This window comes from Chiloscyllium punctatum, chromosome 3, assembly GCF_047496795.1.
Source record: "Chiloscyllium punctatum isolate Juve2018m chromosome 3, sChiPun1.3, whole genome shotgun sequence".
NCBI classification, from domain to species: Eukaryota; Metazoa; Chordata; class Chondrichthyes; order Orectolobiformes; family Hemiscylliidae; genus Chiloscyllium; species Chiloscyllium punctatum.
Genome location: NC_092741.1, coordinates 85,405,099 through 85,431,514, shown reverse-complemented (window position 1 = coordinate 85,431,514; position 26,416 = coordinate 85,405,099). Strand labels below are relative to the sequence as shown.

Genomic DNA, 26,416 nt, shown 5'->3' with positions numbered 1-26,416 from the left:
GGGTGAGGATTATAAATGGGAGTGTGACTTTTGAGATCCTATGGATTGGAGGATAGTTAATATAATCCACTTTATTTTAGAAAGGGCAGCAAGGAAGCAGGAATTATAGACAAATTAGCCACCCATTGGCAGCAGGGAAATTGCTAAAGACTATTATCAAAGATAATAGCAGAGCACTTGGAAAACAGTGATAGGATTGCACAGAGTCAGCACAGATTTATGAAATGGAAATCATTTATTGACAATCTTGGCAAATCCTTGCAAGGATATTTCAAGGATGTAACTAGCACAGTTGATCAGCAGGAGCCAGTGGATGTGGTTTACTTGGACTTTCAGGAGGTTTTTGATAAAGGCCACCATAAGAGATTAGCATGTAAAATTAACAGGCATGGGTTTGCAGGTAGTTCACTGACATAGATGGAAAACTGACATAGATGGAAAACTGACATAGATGGAAAACTGACATAGATGGAAAACTGACATAGATGGAAAACTGACATAGATACAGGAAACAAAGAGTAGGAATAAATTGGTGATTTTGCAAAATGGCAGACAGTAGCTAGTGTGTACCACAGATGATCAATGCTTGGACCTCAGCTATTCATAATATATATTTATGATTTAGATGAGGGAACTAATTGTAATATCTCCTTGGTTGTAGACGACACAAAACTGAGTTGAAGAGCAAACCGTGAGGAGGCTGCAAAGATGCTTCAGTATGATTTGGACAAGTTGAGTGAGCTAGCAAATGCATGGCAGATGAAGTATAATGCAGATAAATGTGAGATTATGCACTTTGAAAGCAAAAACAGGAAGGCAAATTATTTTCTGAATGGTGATAGGTTGGGAAATGGAGAGGCACAATGAGACCTGGGTGTCATTGTACACCAGTCACTGAAATTACATATGTATGTGCAGAAGATAGTGAAGAAAGCAATTGATATGGTAACAAGGGGATTTGAGTACAGGAATGGGGATGCCCTGCTGCAATTATATGATGCCTTGATGAGATTACACCTAGAGTACTATATGCTGTTTTGGTTACATTATTGAAGGCGAACAGAGGGATAGAGACTGTGTATGGGTAATAAGTAATGGGTCTAAATAAGGATTCGGAATTGGCGTAGGCTTGGTGAGCTGAAGGGCCTGCTCCTGAGCTGCATTGTAATTGCCTTAAATAGTCACTGGGGTTTTTGAAGAGGGTGAGACCTTATTGAAACCAATGAAATTTTAACATTACCAGACTGGGTAAACACAGGGAGGATGTGCCTATTACTGGGGAGTGCAGAACCGGGATCGCAGTCTAAAGTGGAAACGGATAAGGATTTGGATGATCAGCCATGGTGATAGTGAATGGCAGCGCAGGCTCAAAGGGTCAAAAGGTCTACTCCTGCCCCTATCTTCTATGGTTCCAAATACAATTTTTTAACACACAATTTCAAACATTGCCATCGAAGCACTGACTCAGAATTGTATTTACACAAAAAAACATTATACATTCAACTTTTGGATTTTATAGAATCCCTACAATGTAGAAATAGGCTATTTGACCCTTTGAGTTCTCACTGACTCTCCAAAGAGCATCCTACCCTATCCCTGTAACCCTGTATTTCCATTGGCTAATTCACCTAGCCTGCACAACGCTGGATACTATGGGCAATTTAGCATGGCAAATCCACCTAATCTGTATATCACTGGACTGTGGGAGGAAACCAGAGCACCCGGAGGAAATCCACACAGACATGTTGAGAATGTGCAAACTCCACGTAGACAGTCACCCAAGGCTGGAATTGAACCCGGGTCCCTGGTGCTGTGAAGCAGCAGTACTGACCACTGAGCTACCATACCACCCTTTTAGATCTTCCTTACTTTTATTTTAAACCAATTTCTTGCATTGACAGGCACACTTCTTGCCTGAGAGAAGAATTTATTTTCCTGGCACTTCTAAGCAGCAGTCTTTCAGTGGTAATGTTGCACTCACTCATCTATTATAGAGGTAGCTCTTTCATACAGAATCTGAAGAAAAGCCATGTTGCTGAGCAACTGTCCTGCATATTCTAACTATGTTGGGTTCAATTCACTTCTTTGCAGGAAGGTTCTTCTACTTTTTGGAATGCGTTGTATCACAAAATATATCAATTCTATAAAGATCATGAAAGAATGTGATTTTTTTCAACGCAAAGTCTGTAAAATGGACCAAACCAAATGTCAGAGTCAATATTTTCTGTGGAACTGTCTCTGTGACTACACTCCATTTTATAGAACAATTGGTTTGTAGATATTATTTCATGAAAGATGAACTGTTCAACAGTTCAGCCCTGAACTGAAAGTCCAGAAATACTGGGTATGAATGTTTTTGTTAATGAAGAAGAAAGCAACCACAAAGATTAAGAAGAATGATCATGTAAATTAAACATATTCTCATTTTGAAGAATAAGAGTTGGATTTTTCTTCTGTCTAAGGATGTAATGGGTCCAGATCAGTGCTTTTCAAACTGGAATCTGTGAATGTCTGTGCTGCAAACAGAGTTTCCATGGAAGCCACAAATTTATATGAATAGAAAGCAATATTAAAGGCTTTGTCACAATGTCAGAAATTGTGATAATCAGACTAGAGTTTCAGATGAGAGAAATAAACCTCTCAAATATTCAACAGCTTTGCAAAGAGCAGGCAAATGGTGAAGTTGCAGTTTTGGTAAGCACATGACCTCTTGCACAAACTTGCATTGGAAGTGGTACAGCAGGGGTTCACTAAATTGGTCATTGGAATAAACGGATTGTACGGTGATGAGAGGCTGATTAATTGGACCTAAAGTTTAGAAGAATGAGAAGCGATCTAAATAGGATTTTGATAGGGTAGATTTAGTAATTGTAATGAGGTCAGCCGCATAGAATATGAGTTCCCAGACTGGGGCTGTAAATCTGGTCCAATCAGGGAGCCCTGGTGAGAGATAAGAACAGGTGTGTCAGACTGCTCTCCACTCTGAAAAAGCTGGATCAGTGTCAAGAACTCTCTGTGTGTCAGTAAAAGGTGACTTGGTGATGGGATATGGGTCCCCTGTGGAGTTGTATCAGTGGCAGTGAGAGTTAAGCACATTCTGAAGAAACTGGCTCACAGAGTCATCTGTGAGTTAGAGTAAACTTTGCTTGCGTCATGCCGTTACTGGAAAGCTTGGCACGTTTGACCAAGCTGTTGAAGACCAGGTCCAATATGTGGTAAGAACGTGTTACTTTTTCCAGGCAAGTGACATTGAGGCAGATGAAAAACAGTGAGTAATTCTCTTGATAGATTGGGAACATGCAGCCTTTTCAGTTATTAGGAGGTTAACTTTCCCTGAGGCACCAGATACTGAAAATTTTCACAAGTTGTTGGATTTAATTAAGGAATATTGCAACCCCAAATCTCCCCTAATGCTATTGTTTCCACTCAGCAGTTAGAGAACCAGAGGAATCTGTATTGGGATTTTTGACTAGGTTAACACGTGGTTAAGGTGACTGGCAGAGGCATGTGACTTTGGTTTAACCATTAATCAGATGCTGAAAGACTGTTTGGCATGTGGGATTAATGATGTAACCATGCAAAAATCTGCAATAATTGAAGCCCAACTGCTCTTAAAACAGGCACTATAACTGGTTTTATCATTGGGAAATCCAGCAAGTGGAGCATGAGGGTTGCAGGATATTCCAAGGAAAGTAGGAAGACCACTTGAGTGTAGCCAATTGCATAGCCTCACTCAGGACATACCCTAAACAGAGGGTATGTCAGACTCTCAGTCAGCACAAAACATCGAAACAAAAGCAAGCCTTGGCCAAACAGTAAAAATTTTCTTTGGAATCCGGGCTGACAAGCCATTATAGTTGCTGCTGGTATGTGGACTTGAGACAGCAAAAGGAGTCTTACTATACCTGTATTGAGTAAGAGAACTTATAGGCTGGTATCCAGGACAGTGCACACCCTGGAAAGTCCACCTACATCTGGTTTGGAACAGTTAAATAGCTTAGCAACATTCAAATCAGAACCAAAATAAACATCTGGTTCAGTGGTCAACTGATTCTAATGGAGGTGGATACTGGTGCGTCCGTTTCAGTGATCACAGAATCAGTCTTTAAAAAAAATTCACTATAGACGCCAACCCTTAAGTTTGCACAAGGCCTCGGCTAGACTGAGATCCTATACTGGGAACCTTTACAGATTAAGGATACGACGTTGGTTCCAGTTGTTTATGAGAAGCAGTTGGCTCAGTTCCCACTGATTGTAGGTAAAGGCTCAGGTGCAAGCTTGATGGAATGAAATTGGTTGAGAAAGATTCACCCAAATGGGCTTAACATTTTTCAATTAAATTGGCTGCTTGGGTTCAGTCCGAATTAAATACCCATAGGATTTTCAGGAAGGACCAAGGACTATCAAAGAAGCCAAGGCCATCTTGCATATTGACCAGGAAGCAATTCCACAATTCTGCAAAACACACCCAGTGCCATTTGTCTCATGGGCAAAAGTAGAAGCAGAAATCACAAGGTTGGAAAGCAAAGGAATCATCAAACCAGTCCAGTTTGTGAAATGGGCAGCACCAACCGTACCGATTGTGAAAGCTGGTGGGTCAATTCACCTTTGTGGGCACTTTAAACAAATGGTAAACCACTTTTTTAAAGCTGGATAAACAACCAATCCCTTGTATACAGGATTTATACACAAAACTGGCAAGGGGATCTTCACAAAGCTGGATATTAGCCCTATGTACTTGCAATTGCCGTTAGATGAGGATTCCCAGAAATATGCTACAATTAATACCCATCAGGATTTGTACTAACATACAAGACTGCCATTTGGGGTATTGTCAGCCAGTGCAATTTTTCAAAGGGCGATTCAGAATATTTTACAAGGTCTATCCCAGGTCACCATTTATTTAGATGACATGATAATAACAGGGAAGACCAACAAGGAGCACTTGGAGAACTCGGACATAGTCCTAGACATTTTTCCCAGGTGGGCGTATGCTTAGAAGGGGAAAATCTGTGTTCCTAACACCCCAAGTGCACTTGGGCTACAGAGTCAACGAGACCAGGTTACACCCATTGGAAGATGAAGCAAGGGCAATCAAAGGTACACCAGCTCCCATGTCTGTACCAGAGCTTAGTCTTTCCTTGGGCTGGTGATTAATTATGGAAAGGGCATACATAATCTGGCTTCCATCCTGGCACCTTTGCAATAACTCCTAAAAGAGGGTCAGCCTTGGAAATGGTCATTTAGCCAAGCCACATCAAATAGCCAAGCCATATCCTCCTCCAAGGTCTTGATACATGATGATCCCAAGCGAGATCTGGTATTGACATACAATGCCTCCCCATACGCCATTAGGGTGGCCCAATGGAGAGGAACGTCGAAAAGCATATTCATCCAGCACTTTGGCTAACGCAGAGTGCAAATATGCCTAGATAGAGAAGGAATGTTTGGCGGTCATATTGGAAATTTATTGTAATAGTGAACCACAACCTCCTGCTAGGTTTACTTAGAGGTCAAGGCAGTGCTGCTCACAGCTTCAGACCAAATTCAGCTGTGGTTTCTAATACTAAGTGCATATAATTCCACCATCCAGGAGGCCAGGTAGTGAATGCATTGAACTGCCTCCAGTGGTAGATCCATCACTGGTGGTACCCCCACTGGAAGAGTCTGTAACAGTTTTACATTTTCTGGGCACACTTCCAGTTACAGCTGACTTTGGATGCAGAAAGATCCAGTGCTGGAAAAACTCAAACGGCTGATGCTAATGGGGAAATCAAAGGACCATCACAACCAAAACTGAACATCTTTTGGACCCAGAGAAACCAACCACAGTTGAGGATGGTATATTACTATGTGGAGCAACAGTGATTGCCCCCCAGCAAAGGTCGCAACCAGATACTCCATCAAGGTCATCCAGGGGTGTCCAGAATCAATATGATGTTGAGAAGTTATGTCTGGTAGCCGAGGTTAACTGCACGGAGGGAACGGTCTTTGCGGAAGATGGAAAGGGGTGGGGAGGGAAATATATCCCTGGTGGTGGGGTCTTTTTGGAGGTGGACCATTCCCTCCAATGACTACCTGGTCAGGTCCACGCCCCCCCCCCCCCCCCTACAACCCACCCTGCCATCCTGGCACCTTCCCCTGCCAACGCAGGAACTGCAAAACCTGCGCCCATACCTCCTCCCTCACCTCTATCCAAGGCCCTAAAGGAGCCTTCCCCATCCATCAAAGTTTTTCCTGCACGTCCACTAATATTATTTATTGCATCTGTTGCTCCCGATGCAGTCTCCTCTACATTGGGGAGACTGGACACCTCTTAGCAGAGCACTTTAGGGAACATCTCCGGGACACCCGCACCAATCAACCACACCGCCCTGTGGCCCAACATTTCAACTCCCCCTCCCACTCTGCCGAGGACATGGAGGTCTGGGCCTCCTTCACCACCGCTCCCTCACCACCAGATGCCTGGAGGAAGAACGCCTCATCTTCTGCCTCGAAACACTTCAACCCCAGGGCATCAATGTGAACTTCAACAGTTTCCTCATTTCCCCTTCCTCCACCTCACCCCAGTTCCAAACTTCCAGCTCAGCACTGTCCCCATGACTTGTCCTACCTGCCTATCTTCTTTTCCACCTATCCACTCCACCCTCCTCCCTGACCTATCACCTTCATCCCCTCCCCCACTCACCTATTGTACTCTATGCTACTTTCTCCCCTTTACCCTCCTCTAGCTTATCTCTCCACGCTTTGGGCTCTCTGCCTTTATTCCTGATGAAGGGCTTTTGCCCGAAACGTCGATTTTGCTGCTCTTTGGATGCTGCCTGAACTGCTGTGCTCTTCCAGCACCACTAATCCAAAATTTGGTTTCCAGCATCTGCAGTCATTGTTTTTACCCTGTAGGGAAATAGATGATGACAACTTGCAAAATATCCATTTTACAGAGGAGGAAGTGCTGGATATCTTGAAATGCATAAAAGTGGATAAATCCCCAGGACCTGATCAGGTGTACCCTAGACCTCTGTGGGAAGCTAGGGAAGTGACTGCTGGGCCTCTTGCTGAGATATTTGTATCATCGGTAGTCACAGGTGAGGTGCCGGAAGACTGGAGGTTGGCTAATGTGGTGTCACTGTTTAAGAAAGGTGGTAAGGACAAGCCAGGGAACTATAGACCAGTGAGCCTGACATCGGTGGTGGGCAAGTTGTTGGATGGAATCCTGAGGGACAGGATGTACATGTATTTGGAAAGGCAAGGCCTGATTACGTATAGTCAACATGGTTTTGTGCCTGAGAAATCATGTCTCACAAACTTGATTGAGTTTTCTGAAAAAGTAACAAAGAGGATTGATGAGGGCAGAGCAGTAGATGTGATCTACATGGACTTCAGTAAGGCGATCGACAAGGTTCCCCATGGGAGACTGATTAGCAAGGTTAGATCTCACGGAATACAGGGAGAACTAGCCATTTGGATATAGAACTGGCTCAAAGGTAGAAGACAGAGGGTGGTGGTGGAAAGTTGTTTTTCAGACTGGAGGCCTGTGACCAGTGGAGTGCTACAAGGATTGGTGGTGGGCCCTCTACTTTTTGTCATTTACATAAATAACTTGGATGCGAGCATAAGAGGTACAGTTAGTAAGTTTGCAGATGACACCAAAATTGGAGGTGTAGTGGACAGCGAAGAGGGTCACCTAGATTTCAACAGATGGGCCAATGGGCTGAGAAGTGGCAAATGGAGTTGAATTCAGATAAATGTGAGGTGCTGCATTTTGGGAAATGCAAATCTTAGTAGGACTTATACACTTAATGGTAAGGTCCGAGGGAGTGTTGCTGAACAAAGAGACCTTGGAGTGCAGGTTCATAGCTTCTTGAAAGTGGAGTTGCAGGTAGATAAGATAGTGAAGAAGGCGTTTGGTATGCTTTCCTTTATTGGCCAGAGTATTGAGGTCATTTTGCGGCTGTACAGGAAGTTGGTTAGGCCACTGTTGGAATATTGCGTGCAATTCTGGTCTCCTTCCTATGGGAAAGATGTTGTGAAACTTGAAAGGGTTCAGAAAAGATTTACAAGGATGTTGCCAGGGTTGGAGGATTTGAGCTATAGAGAGAGGCTAAACAGGCTGGAGCTGTTTTCCTTGGAGCGTCGGAAGCTGAGGGGTGACCTTATAGAGATTTACAAAATTATGAGGGGCATGGATAGGGTAAATAGGCAAAGTCTATGAGGGAATAGGTTTAGGGTGAGAGGGGAAAGATATAAAAGAGACCTAAGAGGCAACATTTTCACACAGAGGGTGGTACGTATATGGAATGAATTGCCAGAGGATGTGGTGGAGGCTGGTACAATTGCAACATTTAAAAGGCATTTGGATGGGTATATGAGTAGGAAGGGTTTGGAGGGATATGGGCCGGATGCTGGCAGATGGGACTAGATTGGGTTGGGATATCTAGTCAGCATGGACGAGTTAGACCATAGGGTCTGTTTCCATGTTGTATATCTCTATGACTCTATGACTAAGTAGAAGGGACTAAAGATGAATCAGAGGGGACACCATAGGTAATATTGCACATACAGGAACAAATGCATTTTAATATTCCATTTATTTTAATATGAAACTCTAAACTCATGGAGCTCCATTACTATCCCAGTTCCTATTTGATTATAGGACCACTCCATATGCAACTACAGGGATAGCTCCAGCACAGTTGCAAATAGGGAGAAGACTCTGCACCAGGTTAAATCTGATCTTCCCGGACCTGGTGGCATGGTGATACAGCACCAGAAGGTGGTTCATGTGTGGAATGAACTGCTAGGGGAAGTCATAGATGCAGGTACAGTTACAACAATTAAAAAATATTTGGACAAGTACATGAATAGGAAAGGTTTAGAGGGATATGGGCCAAACACAGGCAAGTGGGATGAGTTTAATTTGGGAATCTTGGTCAGCTTGGACAAGTTGGACTGAAGGGTCTGTTTCTATATTGAATGATACTTATACACGTTGAGATCAAAAATCTGTCTATCCCAATCTTACATGTATTCACTGACGGAACATCCATAATCTTTTAGTGCAAAGAATTCCACGGGTTCACACCTCTTTGGCTGAAGTTATTTATCCTATCTCAGTCTGATCATGATCACTCAGCTCCTTAAACATAATAATGCTCATAAGTTTTAGATTCTCTGGCCCGTGGAAAAAATCTGAGTGTCTACCAAAGTAACCTTCATAGAGGCTGGTATCCCATCACCAAATCATCCTTTATTTACACATGGAAAGTCCTTAACACTGATCCAGCTCCCTCAGAGATTTTAGGAAGTGATGAGGAGAACTAGCAACAGGACTTCAGTAAGGCAGTAATTTCTGGATTACTTCCAGTGAAGAAATAAGTGGACAGAGCAAACAAACGTGCGACAATTGATTTCAGACATGTCATAATGTTGAACTCTTCTTCTGTCACCTTCACAGTGCTGCCTATTTCTTTGGGCAATGTTTCCTCCACATTTTAAAGGTTCTTTCACCCACCTCCAACATGCTCCGTCATCTGGACTCCTTCTTCTTCTGGTCCTTTTCCAGCCCTCAAACACCACATCAAGAACATAACATCAGCCATCTTAATTTCTCAGCTTCCCTCACCGACACTAATCTATCTTATTCTGAACTCGCAGCATGCCATTCTCTCCAGTCCAACCCCTACTATGTTATCAAACCTGCTGACAAAGATGGTGCTGTGGCTTATCTTATTGATCTTTACTTTGCAGAGGTTGTGTGCCAACTCTCAGAAACATTCAGCCATCTCCCCTGAAGCATGACCAAGTGCCACTGAACAACAAGCTGATGTTTCCAGGACTGTCATCTCCTCTAGAGGTGTTCCCCCCACCTCATACCCCCGCAACTCTGCACAGCCTGCTTGTCCATCCTTGCCAAAATCAACACCAGAAGTGCCCTGTCAGACAAGGACTACAGTCTGTTCCTGCCCTACTGAGCTTATTCCTTCATATCTTGACACAACTTTTCCCTCCTCTTGAATAATCTCTTCCCAACTATCTTTGTGTTTCTAACAAACATACGAAATAGGAGCAGACAGAGACCATCGGCCCTTCAAGCCAGCTCTGCTATACAAGATGACAGTTGTTTGTGTTTCCAATTTCACATTTAAAACCACCCTAATAACCTTTGATTGTCTTTCTAGCAAGGTTCTGCCTTCATTGTATTTAAAGATTTTGCCTCTATCATCTTCTGAGGCAGAGAGTTCCAAAATTATGCAACATTCAGACCAAAGATGTCTCCTCATCTCTGTTCTAAAAGGATGACTCCAAATTTTAAAACAGTGACCCCTTAGGTTTGGACTCCCCTACAAGAGGAAACATCCTTTCCACATCTACCTTGTCAAGACCATTCAGGATCTTATACCCTTCAGGAGAAAGGGAGGACTGCAGATGCTGGAGATCAGAGCTGAAAATGTGTTGCTGGAAAAGCGCAGCAGGTCAGGCAGCATCCAAGGAGCAGGAGAATCGACGTTTCGGGCATGAGCCCTTCTTCGGGCTCTTGCCCAAAATGTCGATTCTCCTGCTCCTTATAGGCTGCGCATGTTTCCATGGAGTTTAACAGAGCAAGGGTTAACTTGATTGAAGGGTATAAGAGCTGAAAATGTGTTGCTAGAAAAGCGCAGCAGGTCAGGCAGCATTTAAGGAGCAGGAGAATCGACATTTCGGGCAAGAGCCCGAAGAAGGGCTCATGCCCGAAACGTCGATTCTCCTGTTCCTTGGATGCTGCCTGACCTGCTGCGCTTTTCTAGCAACACATTTTCAGCTCTTATACCCTTCAATCAAGTTAACCCTTGCTCTGTTAAACTCCATGGAAACATGCGCAGCCTATCTCTCCTATTCTCATAAACCAACCTTCTTATTCCAGGTAAAAATTATTTAAACTTCTACACTGTCTCCAGTACATTTACATCCTCCCATAATATGGAAACCAAAACAGCATATGGTATTCAAGATGTGGTCTCATCAATGTCTTGTTTATTTTAAGTATAATATTCCTGCTTCTATTATCAATTCTCCCATCTGCCTTCTTGTTTGCATGTTGTACATGTGACCCTTGCATAAATCTGTTTGCACCTCAGAATTCTACAATTTAGATTTAGATTAGATTTAGATTACTTACAGTGTGGAAACAGGCCCTTCGGCCCAACAAGTCCACACCGCCCCGCCGAAGCGTACCCACCCAGACCCCTACATCTACCCCTTACCTAACACTATGGGCAATTTAGCATGGCCAATTCACCTGACCTGCACATCGTTGGACTGTGGGAGGAAACCGGAGCACCCGGAGGAAACCCACGCAGACACGGGGAGAACGTGCAAACTCCACACAGTCAGTCGCCTGAGTCGGGAATTGAACCCAGGTCTCCGGCGCTGTGAGGCAGCAGTGCTAACCACTGTGCCACCGTGCCGCCCAAATTGTTCTCCATTTAAATAATACTGTTTTATTATTCTACCTGCCAAAGTGAACAACTTTTCCTACATTATGCACTATCCTGCCAATCAGATAAAGACTCGTTTATGCGTACTATGTTTTCTGCCAGCCAGCCAATACTAATATGTTACCCTCTACACAAAGAGCTTTAATTCTGAAATAACCTTTGATGTTCTAGGTTTGCTCACTGAGCTGGAAGGTTAATTTCTAGATGTTGCATCACCCTGCTAGGTAACATATTCAGTAGGCTTCCAGGTGAAGCACTGTTGATAATCCCTGCTTTCTATTTACAAGTTTGGATTTCTTTGGGTTGGTGATGTTAATTCCTGCGGTGACATTTCCTGTTCTTTTTCTCAGGTGGTGGTAGATGGGGGTTTAACTCAATATGTTTGTTGATAAAGTTCCGGTTGCAATGCCATGCTTCTAGGAATTCTCATGTATGTCTCTGTTTGGCTTGTCCTAGGATGGATGTGCTGTCCCAATTGAACCTTTGATGTAGTATCCTATTCCTTCTCGAAGTCCAAGTATGTCTATAAGATCTGATTTATTCACAGTGCATGGTATTTCTTCAAATTTGACAATAGCATGCTAATTCTTCCCAAATACATTAAGGTTTTTTACGTGCGCAGCTATATTCCCTTTCATGATCATTCTAACCCTTCCCTACAACTGACATCAAGCTAACTAGCCAATAGCTTCCTGTTTTCCACTTCCATCCCTTCATAAATGGCAGTGGGACTGTGGGGGAATGGTCCGTATTTGCTACTTTCCAGTCCAATGCAAAATTGAACTTAGAAAGTATCAGAAGATTAACATCAACACAACTACCTCACTCACAACCTCTTTTAAGGTATTAGGATGAAGTCCCTCTGAACCCAGAGACCTGTCAGGCAACTGCTTCATCAGTTTCCTTAATACCATTTGTCTCAAGACTGCAAGCTCATAAGTTTCTCTCTCCCTTCTACCTCCTGATTTATGACTATTACAAGACATTTTTTATCTTTTATAATAAAGACAGATAGACACAACATATTCCATCTGCATTTTCTTGTTATCTACTGTAAATCCACATTCTCACTTTCTCGAGGACCAACACTCACTTTACATCACTATATTCCCATGCCAATATCTCTGCCTCAGACCTGCTACAGTGCTCCATCAAAGCTAATGCAAGCTGGAGGAACAACATCTCATCTTTTGCCATGATACATTACAGCCTGCAAGACTCAATGTCCAGTTAAACAATTGTAGACCATTAATCTAAAGTCATCAGTTGGGGTAAATACAGAGTAGAGAAACGGGTCTGGGTGTGTTACTCTTCGGAGGGTCGGTGTGGGCTTGTTGGGCCAAAAGACCTGTTTCCATACTGTAGGGAATCTAATCTAATCTGAACAACACTATCATCCACGTTCTTTACCCCATCCACACATCCCAAGTCCAGTTCTGAATATGGGTTGCTCCGAGCACATTTTCAACTATTTACACTTCTCAATAGTACGTATTCAGTATCACTCTCCCTCACTGTCTCCATGTATTTTATTCATTCCTCTCACTCCCAAGCCAATCTCCTATCATCAGCATAAATACCACCATTTCCCAGCTGTTTTCTGTTCTGAAGAAGGGTCATCAAGCTCAAAATGTTAACTGTTTTTCTCTCCACAGATGCTGCCAAACCTGATGATTTTTTTTCCAGCACCTTCTATTTTTGTTTCAGATCTCCAGGGACTGCAGTTCCTTCTATTTTAATCACTTGACATAGTGTTTCCACTTTTCAAACTTGCAGAAATTTTCACTGTTGGTTTTTACATTCCTAGCTAGCTTCCTTTCATACTATAATTTCTTCCTCCTGAATAACCTTCTGTCATTCTTTATATTCTGCTCACATTCAGAATTGGAAAATTTAGTCAATTTTACTTCAAATTACAGTCCTTCTCTAATTTTCACCAGGTCCACTTCTGACTCATCTCTTCTTTGACATCTGTTTCAATTTCTGCAAATATGCTATCCACTAATGTTCATTTCAAACCCACCAACTCCCCATAGTTACTTGCTCCAGATCTCCATTTAGTAATACCTACTTGAAAGCATCTACATCGATGCCATGGAAGAATAGAATCAGACACTGTTCTGGTGTCCATCATGATAAAAAGGGTCTGCCAATTAAATTGGTTTAATTGAAAGTATTGGGCGGTATTGGTGGAGCACCACACACTTCTCAAAGATAAGTCAATCATAAATAATAACTTTTTCTGGAAAAAGTGGGAGACCAACTTATCCCTCAACAAAGAAAAGATGAAGCACTAAAATAAAAATTTTGCCTTCTTCGAGTGAATTAGAGTGTGATGGTTATAATGTTTTACCAATTAATCACATTAATTCCCAAGCAGGAATTTTCAGAAAATGGCAGGATGGTGGGAGAGAATGAATTATGCATTTGAACATTTTAGCAAGATGCAGCAGTGTATTAGTTTGCTCTTTTGTTCACTTTTACTGCAAATATTAGGCAAACAAATCCACCAGGAGACTCCATGTATTCAAAATGAACATTAAATGTCATCATTTGCTGTCGAATAAATCCTTTCATAACTTACTAGGATTCTGAATTTGTAAACCAAGCAACTCTTAGGGTACTAGAATTTTTTATTCTTATTATAACCCTGAGCAAAAATTCTCAACATCTGTTGTCAACAGATCTGGATCAAACAACACAGGGAGTGATAAAAGGGTTACTTTTTCACTAGTTTTACGTGTCAGTGTTTCATGCATTCTACAGAAATTACACTTACGAATGGTCGCATGTCATTATTTCAGTTATAAAGAGAAATTCCGGCATCATTTCCAAAGGTTGAGTTTTTACTCATTTTGATAACGTGAAATACAAACTTAATATTCAGTATATAAAAATTATCAACATGGATATATTGCAATAAATAAATGATAGCAGCATCATTTATTAATACATCCGTGTTATTACAATCAAAAAGGAGCTTGTCAAGTTGTGAAATCTGTCTACCTGAATTAGACAAATTTTGATTGACTAAAGAGTCAAGAGTTATAGATGCAGGAATAAAACTTATGGAAGGGGAGGAGGAATTGGGTGTCTTGAAAATCATTAAGGTAGATAAGTCCCTATCCCTGTGTACTGAAGGGGGCAAGGGAAGAGATTACAGGGCCTTGACAGAAATCTTTCTAACCTCTTTAGTCACAGCCAAGGTCGCAGAAGACTGGAGAATATGCAATTTGTTCCTTTCTTTAAGAATAGAAACAGGGATAATCCAGGAAACTAAAAACCGGTGAGCCTCACATCGGTGGTTGGGAAATTATTGGAGAAGATTCTTAGGGAGAGGATGTAGTCACATTTGAAAAAGAATGGACTTAAGAGAGACTGTTGGTATGGCTTTATGCAGAGGAGGTCTTGTCTCAAACCTAATTGAGTTTTTTTGAATAAGTGACAAAAATTATCAATGAGGGTAGGATAGTTAATGTTGTTGAAATGGATTTTGCTAAAACATTTGACAAAGTCCTTCCTGGTCTAAATAATTAAGTTGCATGGGCTCCATGGTAAGTTGGTAAATTTGAAACAAAACTGGCTTGGTCATGAGGGATAGAGGGCAATCAGGGGTGTTTTGCTGACTGGAGATCTGTGACCAGTGGTGTTTCACAAGGATCAGTGGTAGAACATCTATATATTAGATGAAAGTACCAGAGTTCTGATTAATATGTTTAGAGATGACGTGAAAGTTGGTAGACTTGTGGATAGTGAGGAAGCCTATCAAAGGATATAGCAGGACATGGACCAGTTAAAAGGTTTGATGCAGAAATGGCAGATGGAGTTTAATCTGAAGTGTGAGGTGATGCATTTTGGGAGGTCAAATACAAGAGAAAAATATACTGAATATGGTAGGAGCCTTAGCAGCAATGATATACAGAGAGATCTTGAGGTCAGGGTCCACAGCTTGCTGCAAGTGGTAATACAAGTGAATAAGGTGGCAAAGAAGGCATAAAGCATGCTTAGCTTCACCAGTCGGGGCACTGAACATAAAAGTTGGCAGTTGTATAAGACTTTAGTGAGAACACATTTGGAGTGTTGTATGCATTTCTGGATGCCACACTATGGGAAGGATGTGGATGCTTTAGAGAGGGTGCAGAAGAGGTTTACCAGGATGTTGTCTGATTTGGAGGGTATTAGCTACAAGGAGAGGTTGGACAAACATGGGTTGTTTTCCCTACAGGCTGAGAAGTATATAAAATTATGAGGGGCATGAATAGGGTGATAATTCAAAATGTTTTCCCAGGGTGAGTATGTCAAACACCGGGGGCATAGGTTTAAAATGAGAGGGGTAAAGTTTGAAGATGTGCAAGGCAAGTTTTTTTTTTACACAGATGATGATAGGTGCCTGGACACAGTGGGAGAAGTAGGCGTATTAACAAACTTTAAGAGGTCTGTACCAGCTCTTCAAACGAGCACCATAAGAACATAGGACCACCATATCTGTGCTAACCATGATGCTGCTCCAAACTAATCCTATCTGCCTGCATACGTTCCAAAATGGGCCAAGTACCCTTCTTTTGCAACATAACAATTCTTGATTCTAATGGAACAGTGATACAATGAAATGGTCAGAGACCTCCAATTGGAAATTATAGGCCGATTCAGTCATTGGTAAGATTTTAAAGTCCATTATTAGAGTTGAGAATGCAGTTACAGGTAGTTCTTCTATAAAGCAATGGTTGTGACCCCGTGTTACAGAAGAATCATGCTTTGAAAACAGCGCTTAAAGTATTGGTGATGTAATCGTAATACAGCCAACACACGTTTTAAAAGTTTGTGCTTTCGAAACAGCATCCTTAGTTCGTCAACCAGGTTATAGCAAATTCGCATTAATGAAATGCGTATGATAGCAGAACGACCTGTACTGGAAAGTGCATAGTAAAATAGCGCTGAGTCAGCACAGCTTTGTCAAGGGGACATCATGCCTGATAAATCGGTTAGAATTCTTTAAGGAACTAACAAGCAAGTTATACAAAGCAGTGCCAGTGGACATGATCTGTTTGGATTTCCAGAAGGCATTTGACAAGATCATGCATTGGAGGCTGCTAAATGAGGTAAGAGCATGTGGTGTTAGGCACAACGTACTGGCATGGAGAGGGGATTGGCAGACGAGCAGATGGCAGACAGTGAGAATAAAGTAGTCTTTTTCAGGATGACAGCAAGTATCTAGTGGAGTTTCACAGCGGTCAGTATTGGCATCACAACTATTCACATTATCTGTAAAGATCTGGATGAAGAAACTGAAGGTATGGTTGCTAAGTTTGCGGATGGCCAAAGATAGATGGAGTGACAGGCAGTGTTGAGGAAGCAGGGAGGGTGCCAAAGAACTTGAATGGAATGTGTAAGGTTATGCACTTTGGTAGGAAAAATAGAAGCACACACTATTTTCTAAATGGATAAAGACTTCATAAATCTGAATCACGAAGGCACTTAGAAGTCCCAGTTCAGCATTCTCCTATGGTTAATAGGCAGGTTTAGTTTGCAGTTAGGAAGGTAATGGCAATGGTGGTGTTCATGTCAGAGGGTTCATGACAAAAGCAGGATATATTCCTGAGGCTGTATAAAACTCTGACCAGACAGTGTTTGGAATACTGTGAGCAGTTTAGCCCCACCTGTCCCCTTTCCAAGGAAGGATGTGCTGATCTTGGAGGGGTTCCTGAGGAGATTTACCAGAATGATCTCAGGGATGAAAGGCTTGAGGATTCTGGGTTTGTACTGATGGAGTTTAGAAGGAGAAGGGGTTCTCACAGAGAACTTAGAGAGAGTACTGACAGGTCTGGACAGAGTGGACATGCAGAAGATAAGGTATCCACTAGTAAAAAAGACTAGGACTAAAGGGCACAGTCTCAGAGTGAAGGGCCAACCTTTAGAACTGAGATGAGGTGGGATTTCTTCAGGCAGAGGAAGGTTAAGCTATGGAACTCATTGCTGCAGAGGGATATGGAGGCCAAGTCATGGAGTGTATTTAAAGCAGAGATAGATAGGTCCTTGATTGGTCAGGGTATCACAGGTTACAGGGAGAAGACAGGAGAGTGGAGTTGAGAAACGTACAAGCCATGATTGAATGGCAGAGCATACTCAATGGGCTGGATGGCCAAATTCTTCTCCTATATCTTATGGTCTTATAGTCTAAAATAATTCTGGTACACATTTAGGTATGACTCAATAAAAGGCAGAGCTTCCAGGATAATAAAAAAAAGTAGAGAGCAAACTGATGCAAAACATGTAACTGAGCTATATTAGGTTGATGTATGTGGAAATGAGGCTGAAAGCAGAAAGGTCAGAGCTGAAATGAGAAAGATAAAAGAGTGACAGAGAGAATGTGAGAAGCCATGAGCAACTATCATAAAAGGAAATTCAGAAGTGTGCTGTTAGCTCTGTATAGTAAAATGACAGTAAGAGAGGAGTGAGGTCATTTAGAATTCAAAAGGAGATCTATGCAAAGACTTGGAAGGCAGGATTGAGCATTCAAATTAGTTCTTTGTCTCGGTCTTAAACAAGTAAGATGCTGCCAAAATCAAATTGAAAGAGGAGGTTGGTTGAGACACTGAATGGCTAAAAATTGATAAAGAAAGGTGTTAGAATGGCCAGCTGGATTTTAGGTTGATTATTCAACAGGGCCAGTTAAGGACACAACAGATAGTTGGGGTGGGAAATTGCAGAACCATCATCAGTAATGTTCCATTTACACTCAGATATTCAGGATGGTGCCAGAAGACTGGAGAAATGAAAACATTATACCTACATTCAAAAAACCGTTTAAGGAAAATCCCAGAAATGCAAGCCTGTCAGCTTAATCTCTGTGATAGGGAAGCATTTAAAAACAATTCTCTAGGTTAAAATTAATAGAAACATGGACAAATTTAGATTAATGTTGGAAAGCCAACACAGGTTGTTGAAGGAAAATTGTGCTTACGTTATCTGACAAGGGCAATGAATTGATGTGTATTTTGACTTCCAAAAGGAATTTGATAGGATGTTGTGTAACAGGCTTGTCAGTAAGTGGGAGTGCATGGGATAAATGGAACAATGACAGCTTGGATATCAAGGTGGATAAGGGACAGATGTAGACACTCATATGTTGATTTTCTTTTTATTTTTCAGACTTGAGGAAGGTATAAAGGGTTAGTACTAAGGTCAAAGCTTTTCTTGATTTATATTAATGTTCTGGGCTTGGCTGTACAACTACAAATGTTGGAAGTAATCTAAATCATGAAGATATTGCTACACTTCAAGAGGACAAATGGGCTGCCAGAATGGATGGATACCTAACAGATGCAATTTTAAGAGAGAAATATGATGTGATGCATTTTGATAAGACCAAAAAAAGGAAAGGTCATAAAAGGATGTAATTCTAAAAGAGGTGCAGGACCACATGGATGTGGGGATTAATCTACAGAAATTGTTGAAGGTGGCAGAACAAATTGAGAAAGTTGCTGAAAAACTCCATCCAGGATCCTGGGTTTGACAAATAGAAACAAAAGCAAGTTATGTTATGATTAACTTTTATAAAGCCTGGTTCAGCATCAACTAGAGTACTGCTTCCAATTCTGGGCACAAATGTTTAAGGAGGTCGTGAATGCACTGGAGAAGGTGCAAAGATGATTTGCAAGAACAGATCCAGGGATGAAGGATTTGTGACTTAGAGATACCGGACAGCCTCAGGCTGTTCTCCTTAAAGAAGGGAATGTTGAGACTCTGGATACACTGATTTATGGTGAATGTCAGAAGAATAAAGAGCAACACAAGAAAAAAATATTATTTATAAAAGGAAGAGGTTAGCGTCTGGAATGCACCGTGAGTGGGGGCAGATTTAATCGTGATTTTAGGAAGACAAATAGAGGGGTGGAAAACGTGTGGCAAGAGAGGGTTAACTGGACGTAGCGACTGACTTCTGCAGAGAACACAACGACAGCGACCGGGCAAATGGCCTCTCCGTGCTGTGGGCTTGATCCAATGTATTCTGTAAACTCACCTGCTGTGCTTCACTCAAATATAGGCATGTCTCCTTCCCCTCTATTATTTCCGGATCAACCAGGAAACAACAAAAGTTTGTTTTCAATTTCTCGCTGAGGGAAACCGTACTCGTACGTCAAGAAAATAGCAACATCTGAAATCACTTCGTAACCAATTGATCAAAACAAAGTGGTTCTGCATTAATGGGACAAAACAATAAAACAAAACTCTCCGAACATAACTTTAGATACAAACAGTAACCTCTAGAATGGACTACTTGATGATTACAGTCGACGCGACAGTAAACCAGCAATGAGTCTAGGCTAGATAAAGGTGGGAGACATTTCTCTCCTTCCTTGGAATGATAGCAGCCACTGACCTGCGGTGCCGAGTGCTGGGTGATTCCCAGGGAAGGCGCACAGAGTGCAGCCGAAGCTCAGAGCCAGGCAGAGGGAGCGCAGCACCGACCTCACCTCCATCGCTGGGCGTTTTCACGTGATCGCCGTCTTCCGCCAGGACTCACTGAGCAACTCAAGAGTTCGAGGGCTCACTGAGCAACTCAGGGACCGAGGGCTCACTAAGCGCAGTTGGTCAAGGTTCACAATTGTTCCATGTTAAAGCGACCCAGTTTTGCATTTCACAACTCGTCAGAGCTCTCGCGATCCTTTCTGATACTGAATTTGGCACAGGCAGCATTTGGTGATTGTGAAATATTGTGCTGTTGCGGTCACAATTGTACAGCAGTAATCGTTTTAATTTTAGTCCGAGTTACTGCAATACACAGCGGATGAATTTCAAAGCAAATACTGCGGGTGCTGCAAATCTGAAATTTAAAAAATGATTCGGAGATGCTAGTGTTGGACTGGGGTGTACAAAGTTAAAAATCACACAACACCAGGTTATAGTCCAACAGGTTTAATTGGGAGCGTCGCTCCGAAAGCTAGTGTGCTTCCAATTAAACCTGTTGGACTATAACCTGGTGTTGTGTGATTTTTAACGAAATTTAAAAAAAAAGACATGCAGGAGAACTCAGAAGTTCTGGCAGCATGAGCACAGAAAGAAACAAGAGTCAACGTTTCTAGTCCAGTATAACTCTGGTCAAACCGGGCTCGAATCCTGTTTTTCTCTCATAGAGTAATACAGAACGGAAACAGACCCTTAGGTCTATCTCGCCCGCGCGGACCAGATATCCTGAACTCATCTCGTCCCGTTTAGAGACATAGAGATGTACAGCACGGAAACAGACCCTTCGGTCCAACTTGTCCATCCTAACCAGATATCCCAACTTAATCTAGTTCCATTTGCCAGCACCCGGCCCATATCCCAACAAATCCTTCCTATTCATATACCCATCCAGATGCCTTTGAAATGTTATAACTGTACCAGCCTCCACCACTTCTTCTGGCTATTGGTATCAGCGACCACGCTCTGCCCGAAAAAGTTGTCCCTCAAGTCCCTTTTAAATCTTTCCTTTCTAACGTTAAATCTATGCTCTCTAGTTTTGCACTCTCCTGCCCTCGACAAAAGACCTTGACGATTCACCCTCTGATGCCCCTCATGATTTTATAAGCCCCTATAAGGTCACCCCTCAGCCTCCAACGCTCCAGGGAAAACAGCCCCAGCCTATTCAGCCTCTCCCTACAGCTCAAACTCTGGCAACATCCTTGTAAAACTTTTCTGACCCCTTTCCAATTTAAGAACACCTTTCCTTCAGCCGGAGTGTGGTCAGACCTGTCGAATGTCTCCGGCACTTTCTGTTTTAACATCTGAAATATTTACTGGGCTCTGCTGTCCAGGTTCACTAGTTTTCTTTTTTAAAAAAAGTTTTTATTCCTCGTTCACTAAAAAGAATCTAAGTTACAAAATAGCTCAAAATTGTATTGTTAATTTTAATCATCTCTAGGTTTCCATCTCTCTGATGAGAGAATAGTCCTCTGACCCTCAAACACTATGGCGACTTTACCTTTATTTGACAACTGTTGACGGTTTTTTTAATCAATGGAATGCAATTTCTTAATTCACCGTTCAAGTTATTAATTATTCTGACAGCAGTTTGTCGAATGATGTATAACCCTAAGCCATATTATCCTGCTGTCATTATCTGCTGAGTTTATCCTGTACGTTCATACTATTGAACAAGATTGACTTTGGACCCATTCCTACCATTTCTCCCCTTTGACACAATTGCAACAGGTTGCCCACGCTATTTCAGTTACCCAGAAGCTAACGGGAAATAGCCCAGTGAATGACAACATCGACTTTCAGAAAAAAAATGTACCAGCTTATACCCACCATAAAAAAAGTTGGCAATTTCAAGCCAAATGCAGTAATTGAAAGTTCCAGATGGTATGGTGGCCTGGTCAATATTTTAAACAGAAGCAAATCTCTTGTTCACATAAGAAACACCACGACTAACAGTTTCAGAGCAACTCTTTTATTAACCTTTTTAACTTGTCATTGTGACTAAAAGACAGGCCTTCCACAACTGAACTCCGTTTTATAAAAAAAAATGATTAAGTGATGTACAGATATTACAAAAGTTGTTATTCCTGTTACATTGTACAACATAAAATGCGGTTTTTCGAATCTTGTTACAAAAAAAAGGTCCGTGGACTCAAAGCCCCCCATGGAAATCCCTGTAAATTACAGAAATGCCAGAGGAAGGACCGCTCCAGATTTCAAATACTGTCATGGGAGTCCAATAAATCGGACCCGATTGCTCTGACAGGGGCACGGGGCTCGCTCCCCATGGAACGTTATGCCTTCTCATAGGTACGAACGGCAACAATATCGTCAAATGTGAGGGTCTGTTCAAACATAAAAAGAATTCAATAATACAACTCAAGCCGCTCACACACTGACAGAAGACTCAACCTGAAATGTAAATGCAGCTCCACCTACCATCAACATTTTACCATCCTTGATCTCCCTGGCAAAAGTCGTTTCCTTTCCATCCCATTTCTGAACATGGACAAGCTTGTCACCTTCCAAAGTCACCGTTGTCTGTTAGCACCAAAAAAATACGAATTATTGATTGGTAAAGAGTTGGCTGATTGCCAACCTTCACAATTGTTAAATACAGCTGCAAATATTTAACATCAGGTTCCAGCACTAATTCCCTCCCGTCTAACGGTATGCTGTCAAACTGAGAGGGGCAACCTAACTCCGCAAACTTCCGTACCAGCCGGGAATCTGGAGCATGGGTTGGGGCGGGGAAGAGAAATGAAATCAAATTATCCCCAGCGACTGCATCCAGTCTGAAAGCACAGCGATTTCCACAACTTACTTTGCAGTTTCGGTCATCAGGAGTGATCTCGTCGAACTCTTCCCCGAGTCTGAAAGTGATTTCAGTATTTTTAAAGGTACTTAGGGTCTTCAGCACTATTTTATCGTCCTCTTTACTGATGACAATCGTCGGTTTGGTAACATTCCCAACTTGGCGAGTAGCGAAATTCACACCTGCAAAAAAAAATACAAAAACTACAGGAGTTGCTGCTTTCTGATCAAGCTGAGACTGGAAGAACAGTTGGCTTCATTAATTGCACTAGAAGATATTAAGTTTTAATAAAATCAAGACATCCCTGGAATTTATGTCTTAAAATATGGATCATTTAACACAGTAATAAAATCCTAAACACGGTTATCTCAAGTACAACTTCAGGCAGGATTTGTAAATTTTTTGCCTTCCACTGTCCTGATAAAGTTTAGATCGAACTCCAGGTATTTCTGCAAGTTAGCTTACCCAAAGCTTTCATGTAGGCATCAAAATTATCGCTTTCAACGAGCTTCCAGGTTCCGACAAAAGCATCGACCATGGTGACGGTGCCGGAGATTGGAGATGGGGACAGAGAAAAGATTGGGAACTAGCGTCAAAGTTGGAAGTGAAGGTCCTGGTAACGGTGAACCTGTAAAGGCCGTGGTCTTGCTCGGTGCGATAGCCCCTATATACAGTCCCCGGGTGGGAGGAGTCCTGGACAAAGCACCAAGAGCCGATAAGATAAACTGCCTCTCAGCGACCGAGACTAAAGCAACAAGTTTCACAAAAAAAGGGAGTTCGACAAAAAAAGAACAAAGCGCCGAAGGTAGAGACTGTAATTAACACCAAAGATGACGGATCTGTTCTCTTATTATTGTCTCCGTTGCACTTACGAATTATATCGCTAGATCACCGCCGCAAACTGTCTTTTTCCAGTTCATTAACGGACGTTGCGAGCGGACAATAAAGAAACAGAAATAAGTTTGTTTTGTGCATTACTTTATTGATGAATATTTCAACACTGTTAATGTATGCAAATCTCAGAGAGCTAGTACTAAAGATCCACATTTTCACTTATTCAACGTGTGATGCACTTATTTTCTGAAGTAATGATTTAGATAGCCTCAAAATACATTTTAATTTAGTTGCCCTATTGTGTTTTTGTAATGATAGAATTCGGTGACTTGTGTCGATTTTTGTTTGTACATTTTGAATAAGCGGATCTGAGCTGATTGTGACAAATGACAGATGGGATTGGAGTGAATTTGAGCCCTGCACAGTTGTAATGGGTGAAGCGACACCTGTTGTTCACCTTAAAGAACACAAGTCAAAGGAAAGGGGTGTTTGGAAGTGAAGGGGTACAATTCTTAGTTGGATGTTTCTGCATTGCGTTTACTATAGCGATAGTGGAACAAGGAGTACATACTAACGACATAGCTGTACAATTTAGCTCAGCTGGGTAGGCAGTAGGTTTGCCAAGCAGTGCTTTGAATTCCCATCACTATTTGAGATTACCATACCATGAAGGACTCTCCTTCTCAACCTCTCCCCTCGCCTGAGGCCTGGTGACCCTCAGGTTAAACCACCAGCAGTTGTCTCTCTCTAATGAGAACCATGATATCACACAACCCGAGGTTAGAGTCCAACAGGTTTATTTGGAAGCACTAGCTGTCAGAGCGCTGCTCCTTCATCAGATAGCTACGGTTGTCTGAGCTGTTATTTGTTTTATATATAAAACCTTAAGTTATCTGGAGAATGCAACTGGAAAGAAGTTCTGGGGTTTACATATTAATTAACCGAAACCAGCAACCCATTCTAAAAGATGAAAGATTTAACAGCAATCTAAGTTTGTTCAGTGTATCATTTCAGTTGCATGACATTGAGACCTTTTGCTATAAATTGTATGCCTTACGATCCTGCTCCACAGCTCCCTGGAAGAAGGAGCAGTGTTTTAATGAGAGAGTAGCGCTGTGGGCTGGTACGGCTATGGCGACTTGACTGTCAGACGAATGAAATATTCCTATTCTGAAGCATTTGTTGGGACTTTGCTAACACCCCACAAGACCTTGTTGAGACAGTCCTGTCGCTCACGTGCTGGCGAGACATGAACCTCCGCGCTGACCACATTGTATTCCCAGGGATAAAAAAGAGAAATTGCTGGAACAAATCGTCAGGTCTGGCTGCAGTGAAATCAGGGTTAACGTTTCAAGTCAGGGGACCATTCTCAGAACCGACGGTTCACCTTTTCATCAGGAGCTGGGCACACTCCAGTTACGGTAAATGCCTGAGATTGGAAACTGGGGAATCATGTCCTGCAATGGAATTGAAAAAGTTGCATGTCACATTATTAGCATTTTAAAAGTAACAACTCGCGTAGCTGGACACATCCAGGAGGGAAACATTAGAGTCTGGTCAAACTGTGTTGGACCAACTGTAACTGAACCCTCTTCCAGTTTCCTCATTGCCTTCAATTCCTTTTTTTCTTTTCACTTCTAGACTGTCGATTTCTTCCTTGTCTCGTCCCTTCATTGCCATCAATTTGTTTCCCATCTCCCGGGAGGTGTAGTTGCTAATAGATACGATCCTCCTTCGACAGCAGCCAGGCGTTCTGTCGGCGGTGTGTAGCTGTTCGAGATCAGCGCGATTTCGGAGCAACGATGCGGAGATTGGAGCCCAGTTTGTGGGATTCTCTTTTATCAGAAAGGGCAGCTCAAAACTCTGGCTGCTAAAATTCTGCTATCTAATGTAAAAAAAAAGTTGCATTGCCGTTAGTTACCACACACCAAGACCAATTTCTGATGGACAGTATAATCATTGTTGCAATGTAGGAAGCAAGAAGCCAATTTCTAGAAAACAAGCCTCCACAAAGAGCAGTGTGGTAATGACCAGATTATCTTTCTGTGACAGACACAGAGAATGCTGGAGAAACTCAGCAAATCTAGTAGCATCCATGACGAGACAACCAGACTTAACATTTCAAGTTCGGTGTGAATTCTTCAGTACTTTAATTCTGTTCTTCCCTTCTGAAGAAGTCATACCGAACTCAAAACTTCTGTTTCTCTCTCTCTCTCTGCAGATACTACCAGCTAGACCTGCTGAGTTTTTCCTGCATTCTCTGTGTTTGGTGCAGATTGCCAGCATCTACAGTATTTTTACCCTTTAATCTTTGTGTGAGATTGATTGGGAGATCAATATTGGCCACTACACAGGATAATTCCCTTGCTTCTCTTCAAAGCATTTTCATTGGTTCTTTTACATCCAACTGGGAGGATGAATTAAGACATGGTTTAAAATCTTATCTGAAAGACAGCACTTCCAGCAGTACAGTATTCCCTCAGTGCTGTACTTCAATGTCAGTTAGGTTACTGTGTTCCAAGGTAAACTGAAGTCAGTGGGAATCCAGGTAGAAACTCTCCACTGGTTGAAATCTTATCTACCACAAAGGAACACTATTGTTGTTGGGGTTAAATCATCTCAGCTCCAAGAGATCACTGTCAGAGTTCCTTACACCAGTTTTCTAGGCCCAACCAGCTTCAATTGCTTCAGCCTTCTTCCATCACAAGATCAGAAGTGGGAATGTTTGCTGATGATTGCACAATATTCAGCACAATTCATAATTCCTTAGGTACTGAAGCAGTCTGTGTCTATCCTCAGTAAAAGCTAGAAATCATTCGGTTTGGGTTGG

General features: G+C 42.0%; 2 protein-coding genes across 2 annotated transcripts in view; both read right to left on the bottom strand.

The window, feature by feature from the left end:
- smpdl3a (sphingomyelin phosphodiesterase acid like 3A) overlaps positions 1-20,084 on the bottom strand; it is a 49,575-nt gene extending 29,491 nt beyond the window's left edge. Inside the window, exon 1 of the mRNA XM_072555935.1 lies at positions 19,855-20,084. Within this exon, the coding sequence (XP_072412036.1) occupies positions 19,855-19,954 (100 nt within the window). The 5' untranslated portion in view covers positions 19,955-20,084. The remainder of the gene's footprint in view (positions 1-19,854) is intronic.
- Positions 20,085-21,893: 1,809 nt separating this feature from the next.
- On the bottom strand, positions 21,894-23,408 carry fabp7b (fatty acid binding protein 7, brain, b). Its single transcript, XM_072555931.1, has 4 exons — positions 23,218-23,408; positions 22,762-22,934; positions 22,377-22,478; positions 21,894-22,282 (listed from the first exon to the last, which is right to left on the bottom strand). The coding sequence occupies exons 1-4, from the start codon at positions 23,288-23,290 to the stop codon at positions 22,232-22,234; spliced, it is 399 nt and encodes a 132-aa protein (XP_072412032.1). The 5' UTR covers positions 23,291-23,408; the 3' UTR covers positions 21,894-22,231.
- Positions 23,409-26,416: the final 3,008 nt, after the last annotated feature.